The 24742-nt window shown below is 35.7% G+C and overlaps 1 protein-coding gene across 5 annotated transcripts; it reads right to left on the bottom strand.

The window, feature by feature from the left end:
- Positions 1–1638: 1638 nt before the first annotated feature.
- si:ch211-247n2.1 (calcium-activated potassium channel subunit beta-2) lies at positions 1639–24726 on the bottom strand. 5 transcript variants are annotated; one of them, XM_057362226.1, is made up of 7 exons: positions 15573–15943; positions 15419–15481; positions 9599–9715; positions 8057–8227; positions 4415–4610; positions 3594–3874; positions 1639–3472 (listed from the first exon to the last, which is right to left on the bottom strand). In XM_057362226.1, exons 1-7 carry the CDS (start codon positions 15611–15613, stop codon positions 3388–3390), a joined length of 954 nt encoding a protein of 317 aa, XP_057218209.1. In that variant the 5' UTR covers positions 15614–15943; the 3' UTR covers positions 1639–3387. The 5 variants fall into 5 exon arrangements, with proteins under 5 accessions (XP_057218209.1, XP_057218212.1, XP_057218211.1 ...); XM_057362229.1 differs by lacking the exons at positions 15419–15481; positions 15573–15943 and adding an exon at positions 24103–24726; XM_057362228.1 differs by lacking the exon at positions 15419–15481 and having other exon boundaries at positions 15573–15937.
- Between the last annotated feature and the right edge of the window lie 16 nt (positions 24727–24742).

Raw genomic sequence — 24742 nt, 5'->3', positions numbered from 1 at the left:
TTTTGGGTGAACTATCCCTTTAACCATTGGGATCCACTTTGCGTTGTGACTAAAAATTACTCTTAGCTGTTATAAAATGCACTTTAACCCACTGCTTCTTGGGGCTTATTGCTTTATTATTATGTTTTAACAACATAAAAAATCTCTATTGTTTATAATTTTCGTAAGGGTTTTTTAGCATATGAGGCCACATATTTGACCACTTTGGAAAATGTAAACAATGCTGGTCCAACGCTGGTCAAAAAACTTCCAGTTTCAGTATTCTAACACTACACAAATGTTTAAATAAAATACAACAAACTTAACATTTGTAACCGCATCATAATGTCAAACGAATCTTTGAGATTTAATTATGTATGTAAGATAAAAATTAAATAAAAATATATCCGGAAGTGCTTCTGGTTCTGGACCAATGTTTACATCTTGCAATATAGAGTAAAAACAGAATTAATGTATGTATGTGGAATTTGTTATATATATCTGAGACACAGTGCAGGATGACATCACACTAACATTAATGACGAGGGTTAAAGATCTGTTCAAATCACTAACTTTAAATATAAGCCAGCAGCAGTAATTATCAGCTTCTTCTCCTCTGTTGTGTCCGGCCAGATCCACACACAGATGTCCCTGTTTAACAAACCCCACAGCTGCATGGACCAAGCACAGGAAGGACCATATTTGTGAGGAATTGTCCGTCAGGTCATGATCATGTTCTGTTGCCAGGGGAACAGCAGGAAGTGTGGGCCCAGATAAGGGAGAGAGAGAGAGATAGCCACGTTCATTGTGTGTTGAGGTGAAGTAGGGCCACCAACGCGCTAAATGTTTTGTCTCAGTTGCCTCGCGATAAAGGCTACATCACCTGAAACATCATACATGTGTGCTGTTTATCTATTCTGGGCCTTTATCTTATTAATATACTGTATATCCAAAATCTGTAAAATTTTACATGTTGCATTTCATTGCATTGTTTTCTGCCTTGCTACAAAAAAACACTGTTGGAGTGTTTGTGTGAACCGAGTCTAAAACTGGTGATTTATACTTCTATAAAGGCCATTAAATTACCTCTGATGTTCTATTGACTGCATACTGTATAATATGGAAAGGTTTGACAAAAGATCGTAAACCAGTCCATCACATCTGAAACAGCCGAAGACCCTGTGAACTTCATCTCCATATCCCATCACTCTGACTGGCAGATAGTTACACTGGAGTTATGAGCAACATCTTACTTCACAGACCCAATAAAACTCTCTACACCAGACAGATCCCATTAGCTGGCCAACAGGACCAATGGTGTGTCACCGCAAACCAAATCAAACCCAGCAGAAAAATGACATGGCCATCCTCTGCTTCTTTACAACCAAGTTGTAAAAAAACATCTTAAAACTTTAGCTCAGATGCTGCCTTAAATTTAAATCAAATTGGTGGAATCAAATTGGCTTTACAAGTCACTTTAAATTACATTATATTAAACTGACTGTAAAAATGTTGTTATATTAAGTATAAAATTAAGAATTTGGTTAAATTATGAATAAATCATGAAATGATATGTTAGAAATGAAGTGTAACATTAAAATTATTGGAGCTGAAATATATTAAACAATAACCAAAAGTCCAACTCATACTGACAAATTTTATATTGACAGCTTTGGACATATATAAAACTTACAGGAGGGAAAATTTCATGACAGGACGAACAAAATTGTTGGTAACACTTTACAATAAGGTTCCATTTCTTAATAGTAGTAACTTCTACCAAACAATGACACACTTATTACAGCATTTACTATTCTTGAAGTTCATTTAAACATTTACTAACAATTTCAATCAAAAGTTATATCTGTTAACATTAGTTAATGGACAATGAACTTGCATTAACGCAGATTTATAAATGTTGTAACAATGTATGTCGTTCATTGTAAGTTCATAATGCATTTGCTAATGAAACATTGCTGTAAAGTGTTACCGAATTGTAAATCATAGAAAAGGTGCATGTGATTCTTAGCATGTTTAGTATGTTTCAAATAATGTTAGCTGACCAGGAGGCTTTTACTGTTTTTATTCATTCGCTGTAAAAATGAGGCACTGTTGATTCTTTCTGTGCAAAATCCTAAACATCATTCAGTTATCCTGTTGTGTTTGAGAGAGACAAAAATACATCAAACATCTACAAACAACGTATGATTTAAGGATACTTCTTAACATAAAACCAGTTCATTGTAACCATGTAACAATACATACAGAATGCAGATCTGTGATAAACAGATTCATTTTCACAGTTGATGTGAAAATGCTACAAACCGCTTTGCACTGTATGCCCATAAACGCTATAAAAATGTGTGCAGCACTAATTCAACAGTAAACCTACAAGCATTGCTCCCAAACCTTGTGAGCTATACCTACTGCCTGTGTTAATGTGATGTAAAGTGATAGTTCACTCAAAAATGAATATTCTGTCATCATGAACTCACCCTCATGTCCTTCCAAACCTGTGTGACCTTCTTTCTTCTCCAGCACACAAAAGAAGATATTTTGAAGAATGTCTGTAACCAAACAACACTGGCCCTATTGACTTATATGGACATTTCAGAAAAATCTTCCTTTATGTTCTACAAAAGAAAAAGTCAGGTTTTGAATGATACGAGGGTAAATAAATGATGACAGAATATTGGGGTGAATACCACACAAGCAGTCCGCATCGTTGACTTGGCATCAATAGAAAACAATGTGGCTTAAAGTTAGCATGCTGCTAATAACCAAAGTATCAATACAATACTCTATACTCTAATATAAAAAAACATGAATTGCCTACGATTCCTTAAAACGCTGTCTAGGTAGACAACTCACTAGTATTTGGAACACACCTGCTGAGCTTTTGCTCATTCACACCGTAACTTTAACAGTTTGCTAAAGTGGTTTACTACTGGATTTTTCACAAAAAAGCACTCAGCAGTGAGAAGACACATATTAGTAGCACTTAACAAAATGACCTTTGGTTTTAAGAGAAGTGTTTATCAAATAGCCACGAATGCCAGCAGTCACATACAGCAGCTGATGGAAGTATGCAGGCTACTTTCATTTCTGTGATTACATCAGTGCCGGTCGATTCAGCCTTCTTGGAATTAAGTCACTGCGGTCGGGTGGTCAGCGAATGTAATCGACACCCACAACAAGATTGTATATTTTGCTCCTTGAGTTTCAAAAGAAGTTAGGAAATTCAAACTACGACCACTAGGGGATCTGCTGAGCCAACACAACCTGAATAGATTAACAGAGCCGATTGGGGGTCAGAGGAAGACCACGCGAGCCAAAACACCTCGATTCTCATGTGCTAGTTTCTGTGTCTGTTGACTAATATGTGTACGGTGACATCCTCTGTCGCGTTTAAACCCCGTCCTGGATGCCGCCGTTATACTTCCGAGAGCTGACCATGCCTTGAGAGTTTCCTGTTAGAGAGTACAGCCCCATCCTGCAAGGAACACAGCGATTAGAGACCTCTCTCTTTCTCTCCAGCCCATCTGATGTTAGTGCAAATGAGAAGCTGCCGCCCTCCGGTCTGAGGTGATCTATCTCCACACCATCAGTCTCACCTTTTGATACGACCGATCTGCTCGCACAGGAATGACAGATACTGAGTGAGCTTCACCATTGCGATGATAAGCATGCCTCCCACCAGCGTGCACGTGGGCCAGAGGAGAGAGCTCACGATGGCCCGCCGGCCATAGAGACGCGTCAGGAGAACGGCGTCGTGCTGCTCAGAAGGGTCGTAGTAACACGAAACCTGCGTGTGCGTCTTTAGCCGCTCTGAGATGTTCATCACGATGGTGTTCATCAGCGTGTGATCCTTGCGACATTTTGGGATATAAAAACACTGTGGGGAATGAAGGAAATGGGTTTAGTAGAAATCAAACATAGTTCGCCACCCCAAAATTAAAGAGACCATTTTCATTTCATCTACATTTCTGGATGTATTGTGGTCATTCCAGTCTAGTGTCTGTTGAATTTCAACTAAATTAAACCACAGGAGTGACATAATTAGCATGTTATGATTTCTCTTCTTTTACTCTGTGTACCATAATCCTCACTGATTTACCAAGCAGAAAGGAACCTGTCATCTCAACTAAAGATTTAATGACTTGTTAATTGGGTAGTCACAGACAATAATGAATAACACTAACTGATCATTAGTGCCGTTACAAGTTTATCCAAATACAAGCATAAGCGACAATGCAGAACTGATGAAGTAGAGTCTGAAAGCACATTCGTTTTCTCCTTTCCCAATCATGAATTTGGTATTTTTTTTGGATTTTTTGAAAGATAGTTTCACAGATAAATGTCATCTCCATTGACAGGAAATGGGATATAGTGTATAGTGTGTATAGTGTAATGCATATGGTCAGGTGTGGTTTACCTCAGGGTTGGCCTCATAGACCTCTTCGTTGTGGGAGAGTTTCAGAACCCTGCCGGTGGAGTTCAGACTGACGTATACCTGAAGACACGGATACCTGGAGCTCTTCCGGCATTCTGAGCCACAACTGTAGCTACAGTTAACTTCAGCAACTACACTAGAGTTCAGCACTGTGCAGTTTGACTCTCCTGTCCAAACGCTGAGAGAAAGAAGAGAAATGTTCAAACATTTCAACATTTTTGTGTACCTCCTCACAGAGGATGCCTCAATTTATTTGTTTCATGCAGGAAGTGATGTGGTGACGTGTGGTTCAGTTAAAAGCAGGAGACAGACCTTTCTACAGAGTTTGGTTCAAAGTTTACATAAATACATCAATTTGCAAGCATAGGATGAACAGAAATATCCTATTAACTGCACATTGCAACATATAATCAAAGCTTTCATTCTGAGCCATCATGACAGACCAAGCATAACATCAGGGTCACCATTCATATGCACTTGGGCACATAATGGTGATTTGGCCCTCTGTTGTGACGGTCAACTGAATGTTATTCAATATCTTTGTGCCAAGGCTTGTGTCTCTCACTCTATGAATAACAAGATTCATGTTCTCTTTTATTCCAAAGGCTCAGCTGCCTCTTTTATTGCCTATGACTGCAGCGTATGCCAGCTCTTTTCCAAATGCAATCTGTAGTGGGCCAGTGTGTTATTCGGAATTGGCAGGACCCAATTTCAGCTCCTAGTAATGATGGCAGGGACGGAATCTGTTAATGTGCCTTGCACTGTGAACAACAATTAGTGTTTTACGCTGCCGGATTACTGATTATGGACAACATTTTATGAACCAGGTGAGGAGAATGGTAGGAACTAAAATAAAATTACGGAGCTTTCTGGAGATCAAAAAGCTTTCAGTAATAAAATAAAATAACGTGTTCTATTTAAAGGAAACACCTGTTATCACAAGCATTCACAAGCAGGATAGAATAAAACACAATAGTACCTACAACACAATCTAAAACATGCAATTGAAAAATTATAAGATCAGAAAAGACATACAGCTGCATTACAGAAAAAAATAGTCCAGAAAATGAGAAACAGCTAGCTGCAATCTACAGATTTCTAGAGTAGAGTAGAGTAGAGTAGGGTAGAGTTGAACAGAACAGAACAGAACAGAACAGAACAGAGCATTTGAGAAATGGCCGCAATCTACAGATTTATAGAATAGAACACGATGTGACTAGAATAGAATATGAGAAACTGTTGTTATCTACAGATTTATAGAATAGAATAGAATAGAATATGAGAAACTGTTGTAATCTACAGATTTATAGAATAGAAATAAATAAAAAGAATAGAATATGAGAAACTGTTGTTATCTACATATTTATAGAATAGAATAGAATAGAACAGGAGAAACTGTTGTAATCTACAGATTTATAGAATAGAAATAAATAAAAAGAATAGAATATGAGAAACTGTTGTAATCTACAGATTTCTAGAATAGAATAGAATAGAATAGAATAGAATAGAATAGAATAGAATAGAATAGAATAGAATAGAATAGAACGAATTTTAGAAATGCTGCAATCTACAGATTTATAGAATAGAACAGGATGTGACTAGAATAGAATAGAACAGGATGTGAATAGAATAGAATATGAGAAACTGTTGTTATCTACAGATTTATAGAATAGAATGAAATAAAATAGAATACGAGAAACTGTTGTAATCTGCAGATTTATAGAATAGAATAGAATAGAATAGAATATGAGAAACTGTTGTAATCTACAGATTTATATCATAGAATGAAATAAAATATAATATAATATGAGAAACTGTTGTAATCTACAGATTTATAGAATAGAATAGAATAAAAAAGAATAGAATATGAGAAACTGTTGTAATCTACAGATTTCTAGAATAGAATAGAATAGAATAGAATAGAATAGAATAGAATAGAATAGAATAGAATAGAATAGAATAGAACGAATTTTAGAAATGCTGCAATCTACAGATTTATAGAATAGAACAGGATGTGACTAGAATAGAATAGAACAGGATGTGAATAGAATAGAATATGAGAAACTGTTGTTATCTACAGATTTATAGAATAGAATGAAATAAAATAGAATACGAGAAACTGTTGTAATCTGCAGATTTATAGAATAGAATAGAATAGAATAGAATATGAGAAACTGTTGTAATCTACAGATTTATATCATAGAATGAAATAAAATATAATATAATATGAGAAACTGTTGTAATCTACAGATTTATAGAATAGAATGAAATAAAAAAGAATAGAATATGAGAAACTGTTGTAATCTACAGATTTATAGAATAGAATAGAATATGATAAACTGTTGTAATCTACAGATTTATAGAATAGAATGAAATAAAATAGAATAGAATATGAGAAACTGTTGTAATCTAAAGATTTATAGAATAGAATAGAATATGAGAAACTGTTGTAATCTACAGAATTATAGAATAGAATGAAATAAAATAGAATAGATTATGAGAAAATGTTGTAATCTAAAGATTTATAGAATGAAATAGAATAGAATATGAGAAACTGTTGTAATCTACAGATTTATAGAATAGAATAGAATAGAATAGAATATGAGAAACTGTTGTAATCTACAGATTTATAGAATAGAATAGAATAGAATAGAATATGATAAACTGTTGTAATCTAAAGATTTATAGAATAGAATATGAGAAACTGTTGTAATCTACAGATTTATAGAATAGAATAAAATAAAATAGAATAGAATAGAATAGAATATGATAAATTGTTGTAATCTACAGATTTATAGAATAGAATAGAATATGATAAACTGTTGTAATCTAAAGATGTATAGAATAGAATAGAATAGAATATGAGAAACTGTTGTAATCTACAGATTTATAGAATAGAATGAAATAAAATAGAATAGAATATGAGAAACTGTTGTAATCTACAGATTTATAGCATAGAATGAAATAAAATAGAATAGAATATGATAAACTGTTGTAATCTACAGATTTATAGAATAGAATATGATAAACTGTTGAAATCTACAGATTTATAGAATAGAATGAAATAAAATAGAACAGAATATGAGAAACTGTTGTAATCTACAGATTTATAGAATAGAATAGAATAGAATAGAATAGAATATGATAAACTGTTGTAATCTACAGATTTATAGAATAGAATAGAATATGATAAATTGTTGTAATCTACAGATTTATAGAATAGAATAGAATATGATAAACTGTTGTAATCTAAAGATGTATAGAATAGAATAGAATAGAATATGAGAAACTGTTGTAATCTACAGATTTATAGCATAGAATGAAATAAAATAGAATATGAAAAACTGTTGTAATCTACAGATTAGAATAGAATAAAATACAATACAACACAACATGAGAAACTGTTATAATCTCCACATTTACAGAACAGAACAGAATAGAATAATGACAGCATTTGAGAAATGACAGATTTACAGAATAGAACAGGATGTGACTAGAATAGATAATAGAACAGGCTAGAATAGAGAGCTGGCCCAGAACACATGATCAGTATGTGCTGTGATATTATTGAGTGTAGGTCTGTGGTTTGAGTCTGTGTGGTCCAGGGTGACTGAGCATCTTTACCTGTCTGAGTATGAGCGCACCATTGTAATGCCCAACACAAAGTACATCATGGCTGAAAAGAGAATCATGCTGAGGCCTAAAAGAATGGCTCTGTCCTCTCCAGCTTTCAGTGCGGTCACCGTCCTCCTCTTCTCCAAAATATCATACTCACGGATCTTATGATAAATGCTCCTGAACAAGTGACATGTGAAAACACACAAAGATACTTGAAGAGATTAATGTAAGGTACGTATAAAAACTTAAAAACTAAACTAATTATAATATAAAACATGGTGGTTTGACCACACATTTTTAAGAAACTGATGCTTTGGTTGATCGATTACTGTATGCATAATAATGAATTACAAAGAAAAATCTTAATGTTCAGGATGAATTTGGTGTGTTTCCTACACTAAACCCATAACTCAACTGACACAGGCGTGCCACTGTTCTATTACATATGCATAGTTCACTCCCTTGCAAATATTTAGCTAATGATTATTTAACCATGTTTCAACAGCAGGTCATATTGCTTTTGAAGATTATGCATGGTCCTGAAGGCAAGCTGTCTAACCTGTCTATCATTATCAGTGACCTTTGGATAATTACTGTGAGTACAGTGGTCAAAAGCATCACAAATCCACAAATGACTTCCGGTGATTTACGTCAGTATCCAACATTGGTTTGCTCATGATTTCATGCTCATTCATTATTTTATGCTCATTAAAGTATAAATACTTTAACACAGCTAAATCAAAATACACGCAGATGTAACTGCTAGTAAAAGTGAGTGAATTCTCTGCATTGAATAAACTATGACGCAACAGTAATAGTGACAAAAATTTCTGTGGGCGAATAAATAATTTTCCTTCTTTATATGACCTATGATGTAACAATAAGATAAAAATTGAATGAACTATGATGCGCTGTCACACAAATGAACGACTTCTCTACAATAGAGGAACTATGATGTAACAACAATAGTCAGTAATCTCTGCATTAAATAGACCATGATACAACAATTGCAAAAATCTCTCCATTAAATCAACTATTATGCAGTTTAACCAAAATAGTAAAAAAGAAATGTCAGAATTAAATAAACTATGATGTAATAACAATAGTGAATTAAATCTTTACATTAAATAAACGATGAAGTAACAATACTAGGGAATAAAATCTTTGCATTAAATAAACAATGTATTGTAACAATAACACCAAGAGAACTTCCATGCGTAGAATGAACTATAATTTACTTTTCCCTCACATGGGCTATAAAGTATTAATAATAGTGAATTTGATCTGCATTGAATGACTTATGATAACAATAATAGTAAGTGAATTTTGCCTGCACTAACTTGTTATCAACTACGATAAAATACTACTGTAAATGATTCCTCTCTAAATTAGATGAATATAGGATGTATAAACAATAGCTTTAGCTTTGCTAAGTTTAGTCTTCTTCTCTTACTTGTTGCTTCTCACAAGTGAAACCACAATTATACAGTGCTTATACAGTATCCAGACAATAAAAAGTGTTTTAGTTAGTTTGTCGTTGTACTTTACCTCCTCCCACTTCCTGATCCTTGAGCTCCTTTGCTTCCAGCCCATAGAAACATTCTTCCAGTTAATCCACTGTGTGCAGCTCTCTGTGAAGAACTCGTAAAGCCCTGCTGGGATGACCTGACGGAAAACACACACTTTTAAGTCCACCATGTGCTTCCCCAAACACAGGTCTGCCTGCACTCCGTCCCCAATACAAACAGCTGAACGTGTGCCCTCTATACCGCCCGACACCAACAGCCTTATATGTCAGAGAATATTCAAGGTTCTCTATGCAGATTCAGCCCTTCATAAATCCGTTACGAGGCAGGTGCCATAAATTTGACATAGTAAATCCAAAAAGAAAGACAATCAGTGTTCCAAGTGAAAAAGAGAAGAGAGTTTAAAAAGTCAAATTTGAATCCTCTGTAGTGAGACGAGCTCTGTCACACGTCTCTTCGTAAATACAACTCCAAGCATGGATCTCAGCATCTGGTCCCTCATTTCCTGCCTGTTGGATTGTTATTGACTATTCATGGGCTGGCGAGTATCAGGATGGAAAATAATAATGAGAGGAGTGAGCAGTGAGGGAGACCATTCACAGCATTGATCCCTTCCTCCAGCCCCATCAGAGAGAGAGAGAGAGAGAGAGGGAGAGAGAGAGAGAGGACGAGAGAGAGAGAGTGAGAGAGAGAGAGAGAGAGAGGGCGAGAGAGAGAGAGTGAGAGAGAGAGAGAGAGAGAGGGCGAGAGAGAGAGAGAGGGAGAGAGTCCCCTCCTCCTCCAGCAGCCTGTTGCTGATTGGTGTTGATGGAGAGTCCTGTAGCATCAAGGTGACACAGGTGTTTTAGAGCCACATGCCCGCGACTGACTGCACACTCGTGTCCTCAGATGATATCAGATTCAGAATGGGAGGAGACCACTTAACATAGTCTATAAAGTATTTAAACGGATAGTTCACCCAAAAATGAAAAATGATTTCATCATTCACTTTTGGCGTATGATGTTGTCAAAGCTACTGTGACACATTAGCAGTCATGTTTTTAATTAGAACATAATAATGAGAATACAGAGCAGAGACTTTCTTGGGAAGATTTAATTTCTTACATTTTGACCTGTTCCTTACACGAGGCTAATATCTTGGAAAAGCGCACACGATTTTAACAAATACAAAGAGTGTTTATAACCTAGAAAAGCCTTGTGTTTTCAGCTTGAAAGTATATATTTCTAATTGACAGTGCTTTAAAAAGTACTGCGGTGGTACTACAGTATGGTACATTGATGTAACCTAATGGAAATACATAAAACGTAGTCTTGGTTACGGTTTACAATTTAATTTTAATTTAATTTAATTTTACAATTACCAAATGTACCACTGTATTTACAAATGAGATTATAGTATGTTAAGTTAGAATAAACATCAAAAAGAATAAACATATTTGTGTTGACTGTCTTACATATACAGTGTGGGGCAGCAGAGAGATGAACTAGATATGAGGCTGAGCCAGACAGTAGCACTGACCCAAGAAAACCAACTGTTCCCCTGCTATAAAACACCTGCCAGAAAACAGCAGAGCAGGGCAAAATGCCACCAGTGTTGCCAGATATTTCTAGAAAATCAAGCAGTCTAGTCTAAACCAGAACCATGGGACAAAGCCGAAAACAAACTCAGGAGATAAATAATACTGTAATGTAAAGTGAAGCTAAAACAACTGCTATTTGTGTCATTATTCATAAAATTGGCTTAAATTATGTGGACATGGCAACACAGAGAGGCACCAAGATAACCGCATGCCATACTTTTAATATAGAATAGTCGTCTTTAAAAAGTTTGATCTGTGGACAGTTGTCAGTATTTGACCTTGATAGGTAAATAACTGTTTACGTGAGACTTTTGCGTTGCAAAATCACAGACATCTGGAATGTTTATGGGATGTGACTGCGCATCATGGGATTTACTAAACCCATATTGTCACTACAGTGATTTATGAGCTGCTGTCGATACTCCACATTACAGCTTGGTGGGAATAACATTGTGAGGAAAAGGCTGGAAACAAAGAAGCTGCAGGGAGTGGAGTGTGTCAGGAGATGATGTATATTCAAGAAAGCTAATGAACACAAAGAGATTCTGTTTTAGCTGCTTTTTATGCCCTTTAGTTTAGTTGAGGGATGGGAATGTGTTGTTCCAGGTGGGCTGCTCTTCTGTCATCCAGTCTTTAGCTAAATGACACAGTAATGTTGCCTTCTGGATGCCTGACACTTGAAAATGATAAATAATTATTGCCTTTTTCTATCACAACTGTCGGCATGAGACCCAGGTGTCTGAGTGCGAAACCACCTGTGAGATAAAACAGCTTAAAGTGATAGTTCACCCAAAAATGAAAATTCCGTCATCATTTACTCACCCTCATGTCATTTCAAACCTGTATGACTTTCTTTCTTTAGCAGAACACAAAAGAAGATATTTTAAAGAATGTTGGTAACTGAACAGCGGTGTTACCTATTGACTTTGGCATTGGTTTTGTGTCCATACAATAGACATTGTTCGGTTAGCAACATTCCTCAAAATATCTTCTTTTGTGTTCTGCAGAAGAAAGTAAATGATGAGAGAACTGTTCATTTTGGGGTGAACTATCACTTATTAAATAGCATTTCTAGTTTCTAGTAAACATTCTTGCAATTTTTTAGAAGATTGCTGGGTCTTTTTCTCAAGAGAAATAACATTAACACCAAAAACTTGGGGAAAAGTTTTCATTTTCCAATTTTGATGTCTACGAGAAACAACTGAGATATGAGTTGTCATTTGTGATTTACATTCTTATGGGTATAACTATTCTTTTGTGTCCATTGAGTCTCATTAACAACGTTGCATTCATTAGCAATTTGATCCTTGCTAACCCTTGCTATTTAACACACAATTACACAACTAATGTTGCATGAAATGATGACTCTAATGGATAAAACTAAGGTAACCTCAATAGAACGACATTAGTGAAAAGGTTAAAGATGGGTTAAATGAAATCAAAGCTGAATGAATCAATGTGTACCAAACAGCTAACTCAGATGTAGGTATGCCATATACACTAATACCTGGTATTTACAAATGTGACAAGTTAAAACGAAATATCAAAGTTTCCAATGTATCGAATATCATCATAAATAATTAAACAGGACATTTATGGTGTGTGACAAGCCCATCAATATTCCTATAGATTTTGGCCTTTGGAGAATTTGGTGCATTCTGGGATTGAAAAAGCATTGAAAAGTAGGCGGATCAATCAAGTTGTCATCTGTGTCCGTAATGAAAAACTTAATTAGGTAGAAGCATTGTCATCAAAAGATGCCGAAACTTACTGTCGGTTAATCACTGGCTGTTTACGGGGTCAGACCAATCACAAAAGACGTCGCTTTCATGCTAAAAACTCCATTCAGTTACCGCTTTGGATCTTGACAAGCATTTGTTTTCTGTGTTAATTTACAGCTCTCATCAAGCAAACATAATTACCTTTTAATGGAGCATTTTCAGCTCTATTACACTAATGAGATTTTTATTTCGCAGTCTTTTAACGCTGTTGGCTGGAATGCAAACGTTTTCTAAACGCACATGTACTAGGGGCTTCAGAATAATAAATGCTTTCTTTTGAACAGATGCAAATGCATGCAAGTTTGATTGATGAAACCAACTAACCAACAAACAAACATCATTCTAGTCCTCAAATTGTTTAGGTTTATGACAAATGCACAATGTGATCTAAGACTCAAAGCTTCAATCATCAATGTTTAATTCTCTGCTAACAAGTGTTGTTTGCTAAAACCAGGTTTTGTGACTAAGTAGGCCTACTCAAGTCTATTTTTAAAGTCAAATTAATAATTTAACACATAAGTGGTTCCTGTGGAAATACCCTCGCCATTTAGATGAAGAGTTCTCTGGTAGTTACCAGAGGAACAAAGATAGGGATAACAAACCAGTTTGGGGTTGTAAAGGTCAACTGGAAATGCTTCCATTGTGGGAATCGAATCCACAACTTTTTGCAATGCAAATACAAAGCTCTACCAGTTGAGCAACATGAAAAATGCTTTAAAAACTAAGCACATAACTTAAAGGGATACTTCACCCAAAAATGAAAATTCTGTCATCATTTACTCACCTTCTTGTCATTTCAAACCTGTATGACTTTCTTTCATCCACAGAACACAAAAGAAGATATTTTGAAGAAAGCTGGTAACTGAAAAGCACCGGCACACATTCACTTCTATTGTATGGACACAAAACCTACAATATGCAAGTGAATCGGCGCCGGTCACCAACATTCTTCAAAATTTCTTCTTTTGTGTTGTGTGGAAGAAAGAAAGTCATACAGGTTTGAAATGACCAGAGGCTGAATGGATGACAGAATTTTCTTTTTTGGGGTTAACTAGCCCTTTAACATCCATAGCTAGCAGATGGCTTTTACCAGGTCTCACAAACAACAAACCATTAAACATCAGGTCTGTTCATGTTCCAGTTCAACAGAGACGCTCGGCAGAAAGCCGGTGAGCTCAGGACATTCCTGCATGAAGAACTTGAAGCAGATGGTGTAAGAGGACATGTGTGTATCCGCAAGACTTCTGTGTTGGAGGTCAGTGTCTCTTTCAGGACTACACAGCAGCTGGAGTCTGACATCACTACAGCAAAACATGCTTTACATTTCACAACGTGAAATTTACAACCATCTTTAAATGTATGTGTGGGGGTTGGAATGCTCTGCCGTTGGATGCGTTTGACAAGCGAGAACTATCTGTAGGTCGTAAATATTGGTCGATTATGTGTGTGACTACAACAACCAAACAGAAACTGTGTCTTCGCTTCAGTGTCATATAGTGCGTCATGACAGGGCAAACAGGAGAGTTGCGTGTTGAAAAGAGGGTGTCTAGATGATGACATTTATTACCCCAGTAAACACATCCAAGTAACTGGTTGACTCGCTTGTGGAACGTGGTATTTCAAGTCTGACACCAGCTGGATGCTATTTTGGGTCCTGATTCAAGAGGAGCAGAATTCAGATGAACAAAGTGATATATGTAATTATTGGGCTTTTTTTTACTTTAGCACCCCGCGAAAATATCTTATCTGGCACAGAGCTTTATACACCTGTTAGATCAACCTGCGTAAGCCCCCCAAAAAAGACTTACTAGTCATTTATATATTTACAATTTTTTATGTTTTGATTTCGAATCAGCTTGCAATTCAAAGGTTTTTAGGAAAATACGAACAATTCTATTTTGTTGAATTTGTCTTAATAATCAAATAACAATATACAAACCAATCTCAAAACAACTGCTTCACAGAAGCCTGTTGCAGGAACAAATTAGATATGCAGACCTAAAAAAGTCTAGGAAAAGCCTGGTATAGCCAGGTTTCTCCACAGCTTTCTTTTTTTTTTGTCATTCTAAGAACGTTTTTGTCGTTTCTTGGAAAAGAAGCATGGCTCGTACATTTGAGTCATTACGCTGTCAAGTCAAGAGGAACTGTCTAATCTATTACTTAGCTCTTAAACACACAGCTCTTGAACTGTACGGAGATGTTCAATCAATGGTTCACAGAAGAAGAAGTACATCAACAACGCCCATATTTCAGATCTCGTACATTCTGTCTGAAAGAGTTTTAGTTCATCAACAACATTATCAAAGGTGCTTTATAACACACTCTACTTACAGTTCGGGTACCTGAGGTTCAGGTGAGGTCAGCAAATATTTGCTCAGCATTGAGAGAGGGACCAGAACACAGCTAATATCCTTTTACCATCAAGACTATAAATCCTTCGGGTTTGAAGGTTTTTGTCTGTGATGGTGCGTTATGAAATACCTCAAATCACAAAGCCTTCCCCCGGCAGTCATCACAGTCAACATCAGCCATAACGTGAGGGTCCTAACATGATCAGACGTGTGCCAACAGATTATTTAACAAACCCGATGAACCGGCCATGAGAGATTGACATGGAGTGCGTGTTGGTCAATACCGCTTCGAGCGAGAAGGCAGAAAGCTCACGACAGCAGCCATCAATTGGGGAATGTAAAAACTGGCTGTTTTCCTCCAGCTCTGTCTCTGGATCCAGTCAGCAGATTGTTAATCACGGTCACTCAGACTGCCACAGAGTAATGACACCCAAAACAACGGGAATAAATCACAAAGCAGAGTCCACAAGACACGCACAAAACAAGTCATGCAACATTCATTTTGTTGTTATGGGTGTGGTACAGTCAGTCGATCAATGTCTTGTTTTTCTTTTAAAATTTCAAATAAAAAGTAAAAAACAGACTTGTTTTCTGAGGATATATGCAGTATAGAATTTATTTAGGAAATTTGTTTGATAAATCAAACATAGTTAAAGGAATAGTTCACCTTCAAAATGGAAATTCTGTCATTATTTACACACCCTCTTTTCATTTCAAACCTGTATGACTTTTATCCCTTTCAGTGAGGTGTGCCTAAAAATATTGTGTGTGTGGAGTGTTTTGTATGTGGGTATGTCTGTCTTCTGTGTTTTCACCTTTTTCTTGTTTTTACGAGTACAACTTTAATTGTTTTGCTTATAGTCAATATGACTCATGTACAGCTGCTTTGTAACAATGAAAATTGTAAAAAGAGCTATATAAATAAAGTTGAGTTAAAACAAGAAAATAAAAAAATTGTAAAGGGTTCTGACCTTTCCAACTTAAAATTTTCTAATTGTGGCATCTAAATTTTTAACTGACGGTTGATTGTGCCAAATGTAAAAAGTCCAACAAGTCACATGAAAAGTTTGAGCCGAGGTCTGATATACATTTACTCAATGTGTATTTCTTTACAGAGTTAACTTAAGATATATTCTCTGAAAACAAGTTTTTTTCTTCTTTTTTTGTACACACAATAAACTTCATATTTGCATTATAAACTAGGAAGAAACATTTTATTTTCTTCTCCACAGTGTCTTGGATTACACTATAGCTTGATGGGTTTGAGAGATTTTATTTTTTTCTATATAGGCAATTTCAGCATTACTGTATGTACTGTAACATTTTGTGATATGGATGTGACATATAAATTCTCAGATAATGTAATTGTTTATATTTTACTAAACCCCTGATGATAGAGTCCAGACATCAGAAAAATATCAGTCTATGCACAAGTTTTCTATTTTAAAGAAGATCAATAAACATGCGTTATGGATGTGACAAAAAAGGAGAGACAACATTCTCTGTAAGATTTCCGTGAATCAAAATGCACAAACCAGAAGCAAAAATACCCAACAAATGGAGAAGGGATGGCTCTTTAAAGAAAAGAAAATAGTTATTTTGTTATTTTAATTTTCATGTGACCATTTATGAGGAATATGGACGGTTATAGATGTGACTATTTTGAAAGCAGCACTCACCTGACTGTGTAAAACATGCTTAAAAATGCTTCACTTGGGCATTTAAACCACAAACTGTTAATATTTGTGCTATCAGTATGGTGAAAAACTTTCATACCGTGAAAGACTTTTCATAACTTTCATACATAGGCCTAATTTCAAACTTTTTCATAGTAAGATTGACATTTGCATGAAGTTGCCCATATGTTAGAACACATGCTGATTATTGCAATCACAGTTCGCCTACAGTCAATAAACACATTCCCTCCATTAGCTGCACTTTGTCTGAACAATCAAGCTAAAGTCTAAAATAGAATAATCACATTTAACTGTAGCCAACTTTTCAAAGTTTTACCTTGCAGTAGTTTTAGTATACAGAATGTACACAACCTTTTCATGCATGTCGCTGCTAAAGTTTTACTATTTCCAGCTTTCCTCTGATGTAATGGATGCCCTCCTTGTCCTCTGGCCTCCTTTGAACCTCAGAGAGTTATTCTAGAGTGAAAGCTAGTCTAATGACAGCTCATGTCAGACATTAAAGAGATGGTAGACCAAAAATAAAAGGCCTGTCATCATTTACTCATCATCACGTATTGTCGAACAAACGGACATCAAAAAAATGTACTAGATGTTAGTCTCTCTTTCAATAAATTGCTAAATAGGTCTGAGTAACAGACATAAGAGAGATGCCAACGTGTAAAAACAGCTGACAAGTTAAACATACAAGAGGTCAATGACCCTCTGAATCATTGTCGGAGCCAGACAGACATATAAACAAAAGACTCTCTATTATCACCCCACCGAGCCATTGTGAATTACAATAGCCAACCGAATCATATCGTGTTATTTACTGATCCTGTTTGTTTTTGTAGTTCATTCAAAACCATTTCCAGCCAACAAAAGGTCATCTAAAGCAAATCACTTCATTGTATCGGGTGATGGTGACCCTGTGGCCATCTGCGCAGTATTAAAAGATGCTCCTCGTGTTTAGGCGAGAAGTGCTAGACTGTTTGGTGCGTACTTTACATGGAATGCCCCTATGCTTTATGTGCAGGTTGAAGGGTGTTTCTACGGTGGCCAAAAACGCTCGAACCCCGCAGAACATGTAACCTAAAACGAGTAAATGAGCTTGTGCACTTGCTCCCTCAAAAGAGCCTAAAGAATTTTTCTGAGAAGTCAATGTCTGCTGTCACACAAAGCTTTTTGGTGCTGTCAGACCTTCGGTAACTATCTAGCTATACATGCTTTCCCAATATATCTCCAAACAGTAGCACGTCATCGCCTGCGCTAACAGACCTTTAGTGACAAATCCCGGGCAGGTCAGGTGGAAATATCTGACAGACACAAGGTCAAAATAAGTATAGCGTTCCGTCACTGAATAGGTTTCTCTATGAACAAGCTCAAATGGTGTACGCACAATCGTCTGGTATCGTTTAAAGCCCTTTGAAGTTGCACTGAAACTGTCGTTTCGACCTTCAACTGTTTGGAGTCCATTGAAGTCCACTATATGGAGAAAAATCCTGGAATGTCTTCATCAAAAACCTTAATTTCTTTTCGACTAAAGAAACAAATACATAAACATCTTGGATGACATGGGGGTGAGTAAATTATCATGAAAATATATTTTGAAAGTGAACTATTCCTTTAATGCAAGCTTTAGGGACAGCTTTTAAACAAAATAATATCAATAGTACTTTGTGTCATCTAAAACCCTGCTGCAAGGTCAGAAAATGTCACGTTTCATTTCCATCCATAAACACTTTCGATTCAATGCGATGAGGGTCTTTTGTACTTGTTTGACTCCATTTAGATGATTACTGCTAGACCAAACGTTGGTTTGACCAAGACCAAAATGTCCCAGGAATTGTGGGAATGAGCTGCCATGATGTGTAAAGAGGGCGGCTGGCATCAGCAAGCACTTCAAAGCTGTCTGTGCCCATCCAAGAAGGAAAGGCTGCGATAAAAGCCTCTGCTAATTTAAATATGCTCAAACACTGCTAATATAAGTTTGCTCAGTTGCACACAACGTGACTTTTATGATGATGAGGACAATAAGGTCACTGTATTGTGGGTTTTCTTCACTTCAATGCAGTACACTGTGTCATTTCATACAAGAGGCACATTTTGAAATGAAACAATAGCCTACAGATAAACCATGTTTTCCTACAGTGAAGTTGCCTGTTATAGCTAATCAGTTTCATATGGGAAGAAGACAAGAAACATCTCCTGACTTTCTGAAGACGTGTCAGTAGTGAGTAAAATTGTGCTCATATATGCAATATGATATGAGTTTTTAACATGAACTTAAATGCTTTTTCTTCCAAAATATCTGGAATTATGCTGCTATCCAAATGTATTTTATAGCTCTACATTGGGGTAAAACTTCCGGTGAATTTTTAATAGACGAACATCAAAATGTGGACTTATTTCAAGCAAATACATAACAAACATTAAACATCACTTCAACTAAATGTGTGCTTACAGTTTAAAAAGAGTTTGGGAGTTCAAATAGATTCATGTAATCATCAACACACCGTATGGCCTTCAATAAAAAACGCAAGACAAAACTAGATTTACAACGACTCTTTACTGTATTTTACCGACATGTTGTCAAAAATCTGTTGGAATATATCATGTGGACTACATTTATCGTCTATGCTTGATGCAAAGTAGGTGTTTCTTCCACTTATTATAAACAAAACATAGAGAGAATGTTTAAAAGTGTAAAAAGGCAGCTTTAGCGTGAGATCTTTAGTAGGCTATTGTTTATCAGATTAATGGCCAGCTGACGATACAGCAGCTTTATGATATGCGCAACGCGTGCAGTTCGCTTTCAAATAAAAACATTTTTAACACATCTTTAAATCGACATCATGTAAAGAAACTGAAAACCCTCCATAATTTTCAAATTGCTCATTGGTTTACTGTCACAACAACTGAATTAACAAAGTTGCTAAATATCCGCCGTCACATCAAGTATTAAAATCATCATCCCTTTCCTCTATAAAGTAGTTGACCAAATGATGTAGTTTATATGTGCTGTCAGTGTGTTCACATTCTGCTATAAACGAATGATTTGAAATACGATAGAAATGCGTTTGTAAACAATGAACCGGAAGTTTCTCCCATCGTTCGCGCAAAGCATCATGGGGTGTAGGAAACTTGTGTATAGTATGTCAACAATTGTGTATTCACTTCCTTAAAGGGATACTTCACCCAATAATGAAAATTCTGTCATCATTTACTCACCTTCGAGTTGTTCCAAATCTGTAGAAATGTCTTTGTTCTGATGAACACAGAGAAAGATATTTGGAAGAATGATTATAACCAGACAGATTTTGACTACCATAGTAGGAAAATTACAACGGTATAGTCAAAAGTGCCCCAGAACTGTTTGCTGTCCTACATTCTTCAAAATGTCTTCTTTTGTGTTCAACAGAACAAAAAAATGATAAAGTATTTTTTCCGAGTATGGTAGTCAATGGGGGTCAAAATCTGTCAGTGTAAGTCCGCTAAAATCTCAGCCGGCTAAGCCACTTCCGCTCTCATAGGGCTGTAATTTGTCACCAAGGATATGTTTACAAACAAAATTTCACCTCTGTGATCAAATCTCAAGTAAGTGCAAAAGTTTACTTTGTTTTTTATCATATTTGTGAATAGCTTGAAACAGATAACCTGAAGCCTCACCCCTCTTTGGTTGTCAATGTATGATGTAGTGTTTGGATAATTTGACTGGTTGACCGTAATCCTATGTGCATCTTGAGTGAAACATCATTGTTCCATATGGACGTTACACATGCGCCGGATGTAACTGAGCGGACTGAGACAAAACGTGGAAGCGATCGTGCACAGAGCCTATTCAATGTGCACTACTCTTAAAAAGTTCAAGATCGCTTATTTATTTAAATATTGTTTCCACATTGTAGAATACTAAAAAAATCAAAACAGTAATGTAATGATGAGAATTGTTAAGACAAAAAAAACTACACTCTCAAAAAGGATGTGTTGGTGTTATGCTTTTGAACACATTTTGTGTTAAATAAAATGTGTAGTCCCAGAAATAACACAAAGATGTGTTCAGTTAAGGACAACATTGTGTGTGATTTCAGAGTGTAAAACAAATCAAAGCTATGTTATACTTTAGTGTCTTCAAAGTAGCAACCATTTGCCTTGAATTTGCAGAATAAAAACAGCCAGTTTCTTCAGGTCTCACTCCGAGATGCTTTTTAAGTTAGTTCCCATCTATGCTGGGCTCTTACTGGTGGTCTTTTTCTCATTATTTAGTTAATATCATCCATTTCAAAAATGTATTCATCAAATAAAACTGTTGTTTTCTAATGAAAGAAGTTATTATGTTTTCATATTTTTGTCTAAATATAAAAGCAAAATCAAAAATCACAAAATACACATTTCAGTCCAGTGATCCTAAACTTTTGAGTGGTAGTGTATATAACGTGTTCCCTGCGAATTGAACCCATGACCTCTGTGCTGCTAACACAATATTTTCCCAATTGACCTATACACAGTGTAGGGAAAACCCAAAACTACACCGTGGTACATCTGTTGGCTCTAAAGTCACTGACATCCAATTATAAAGCATGATGGAGCCACAACAACCCCTTGTGTGCTAAGTGCTAATGGGATACGGCTTTGCTGTCTGCCGGCATGGGATCTTCATGGTAGCTGTAAAGACTGGCACTAGAAAGACTGTGGGCTCCTATTCCACAAGGTGAAGGTCAACCAAATACAAATACAGATCAAGAGGTCAGGGCAGAAATTCACACAGCCTACTGTTACACCTGGAGAATGAGTGCAGAGAAGTGCAGAGAATTGTCTGTTTTTATGATAAACTAGAATTTTACACCCACACTGTTATACTTTACTGTAATTTCGCAGCAGGTTTGCCAGTAACTTACTGTAGATTTAATGTACAATTTTGTTTTAAGCATAAACTTACCTAGTTTATATATTTTTCTTTCATAAAACAAGACTAAATATGTTGGGTCACTTTTCTTGTTATGTAAATGTATCGTAATTTAAGAAGTTCTAAACATTTTTGCAGAAAACAAGAGAAAAATGCTTAGGAAGAATGTCATTTTTTTGCAGTGTTGCTGTGCTAATGCCGGTCTCTTCTTGCTCATTTTGAATCTCAAAAGTCAAAGTGTTTTAATTTTGATTAAAGTAATTGAAAACAGTACTAATTGGAAAGTATATTACGTAGTAATTAAATCTACAGTAAATCACTGGCAAACCTGCTGCAAAAACTGCAACAAAGTTTTACAGTGCAGCATGAGATTGCTTGAAGCGAATGTTGTAACAGCAATCGTAGCTTTTTTCAGAGACTCAAAGTTTGATAAAAAAAAAGACAATGTCACGACACACACAGTAAATCACTTTATAAAAATGATCGAAAGAAAACATTTAACTATCAACTCCAATTTAAAGAAAATGGCTCCCCATTTCTAAACCAAACCTAATCTCTTTACCCGAATCTCAGAGGTTCAATAAAACTGTGCCTACCTTCAGTTGTCTTCGTTCTCTTTAGACTTGACCAGTCAATGATTTAATTCCCACTAGGCGACTGTACCTGTCAGCGACAGTTTAAAGTTTTCTGCAGATGTTCTATTGGTTAAGCCTGATTGTGAGGAGCACCATGAGCTTCAGAGACGTGTTAACTCTGAGTATAAGCCTGTGTGCTCAAAATGTTTCAGATGGCTGCTGGTGAAACAAGAGTGGCAGGCACAATAGACTCACTTGCTCTGTCATGCTTAAAATTAGTCAACAAGTATCTGTATGTCAATACACACACAGACACACAACTCCTGGCAGTGACAGCACGTCTAATTCTCTGGAAAGTGAGCAGATCTGTTAAAAGGATAGTTTGCCCAAAATTGAAAATTCTGACATCATTTACTCAAGTAGTTCCAAACCTGTATAAATTTCTTTGTTCTGTTGAACACAAAAAAATAAATTTGGAAGAATGTTAGCAACTGAGATATCTGGGGCACCATTGACTACCATAGTAGAAAGAATTATTGTATATTTCTTTTGCTCTGTTGAACACAAAACATACAACCAGTGGGGCACCTTTGACAACCATTTTAATGGTAACGGTGCCCCAGAAATCTCAGTTGCTAACATTTTTCCAAATATCTTTCTTTGTATTCAACAGAACAAAGAGATTTTTGGAACAACTTGAGGTTGAAAATTCATGACAATTTTCATTTTTGGGTGAACCATCCCTTTAAGTATACTCTTAAAACATGGGTTTAAATAGCACCAGATTTGGGTTCTTGGGACTGTAACAATGGCGAAACCTTTTTTGATACTTTTCTTGTACTGTTGCCATACTGTAAACAGAAGAGAATCAGCTCGATGTGCTTCAAGAGTAAATTAATAATCATAATTAAAAGTATTCCTTTTTTGTAAAGTACATTTATTGTAATTATTTATTTATAGCTGCAACTCAATATAAAGAATATTGTTTCAATAAGGTCTCAGTTTGGACTGCTGTTAACGTCAGTCATCAAAAGAAATATAGAATAAAATGAAATAAACAAAGTCTTTTTTCCTAACCTGCATTTGATACATTTCTGGAACGTGCTCTCTATTAAGTGCAATGATTTTTTAGACAGATACACTAAAGAGACCTTGAGGACTCAGGGGACAAAGCTTTTTTGAATTACTCTGCCATCTAGTGCTTAGCCTTCAACTTGCACGTGAGTCTGTAAATCTAAATGCTTTTTGTTTTAAATGTTAATAAATGCCAAAAAATCCCACAAATAATCATTCAACATCAAATAATAAAAACAAGTTTATAGACAAATACAGGAAGTAACTTGGTTGGCGGGAAGGTCTGGTTGTTTTGAAAACACACTAAAAATAAATGAGGCATGAATTTTATACAAATCATTAGTTTTTCATACTTGACTTTGGGTAAAAACAACTTAAAAATTGAACCCAACTTTTCGCTAATTCTGAAAACTATTTTCTGAGGCCCTTATCTTAAAACACTGCTTTCCTAACCATATCCTTTGGAGAGAAGAAATCAACTAACCAAAATATCACCAGATAAAAATCATGACAGTTGAAAAACAAGACCAGAAACTCCGAGAGACAGAAAGAAAAAGATTAAATAAGTTAAGGAAAACCTTACCCTTGTTCTCTCATAGGTCCTCTCATGTATGTCTCTGACTGGCAGTAGTGTTATATGATGACGGAGTACTTTGTGTTGTTCTCAGGAGGAAAGAATTGAAGGAAGTATGCAGCACTTCCGACATTTCTGATAGAAGAGAGGCAGCACTAGGGTACTGAACTGAAAGCACAGACTTCAGTTATAAACGATATCTGCAATAACAAAAATACATATCTGAACAGGGACTTCTTTGGCTTTGAAGTTTGGAGACGCACAGGCAACACTGGCCTGTGGCAAATTTGAACACTTTAATCAAATGAAATTGTCAATTCACAGAAAAGCTTGCTTTTTAAATGTTTGGTCAAACAGTGCAGTGCAGCATAAAAAACCTATCAATATGGATCTAAAAATCTGTTGACTATGATGTAAAAAAAAATATTGATTTTAAATTAGTATTACTATTATTATACTGTGAAAAGTCAAATTTACTATAAAATAGTAATATATTTCAGCCATGATTTTGTTCATAGTTACCGGACTTAGCTTAGTTAGGCAGACAGCTTAAATTGTTACTTGTGAGATTTTTTTACATTTTACTTTTTAAAATACAGTGCTCAGCGTAAATGAGTACACCCCCTTTGAAAAGTAACATTTTAAACAA

Source organism: Triplophysa rosa, linkage group LG20, assembly GCF_024868665.1.
Source record: "Triplophysa rosa linkage group LG20, Trosa_1v2, whole genome shotgun sequence".
NCBI lineage: Eukaryota > Metazoa > Chordata > Actinopteri > Cypriniformes > Nemacheilidae > Triplophysa > Triplophysa rosa.
Note: the sequence above shows the minus strand (reverse complement) of the source record. Positions and strands in the feature narration are given on the sequence as shown.

Coding starts and splice junctions, on each gene's coding strand:
- si:ch211-247n2.1 (XM_057362226.1), bottom strand. CDS start 15,613: ATGGCTGCTGTCGTGAGCTTTCTGCCTTCTCGCTCGAAGCG. Junction 4,611..8,056: donor GTGCGCTCATACTCAGACAG/GTAAAGATGCTC, acceptor TCTTTCTCTCAG/CGTTTGGACAGGAGAGTCAA. Junction 3,875..4,414: donor TCTATGAGGCCAACCCTGAG/GTAAACCACACC, acceptor CATTCCCCACAG/TGTTTTTATATCCCAAAATG.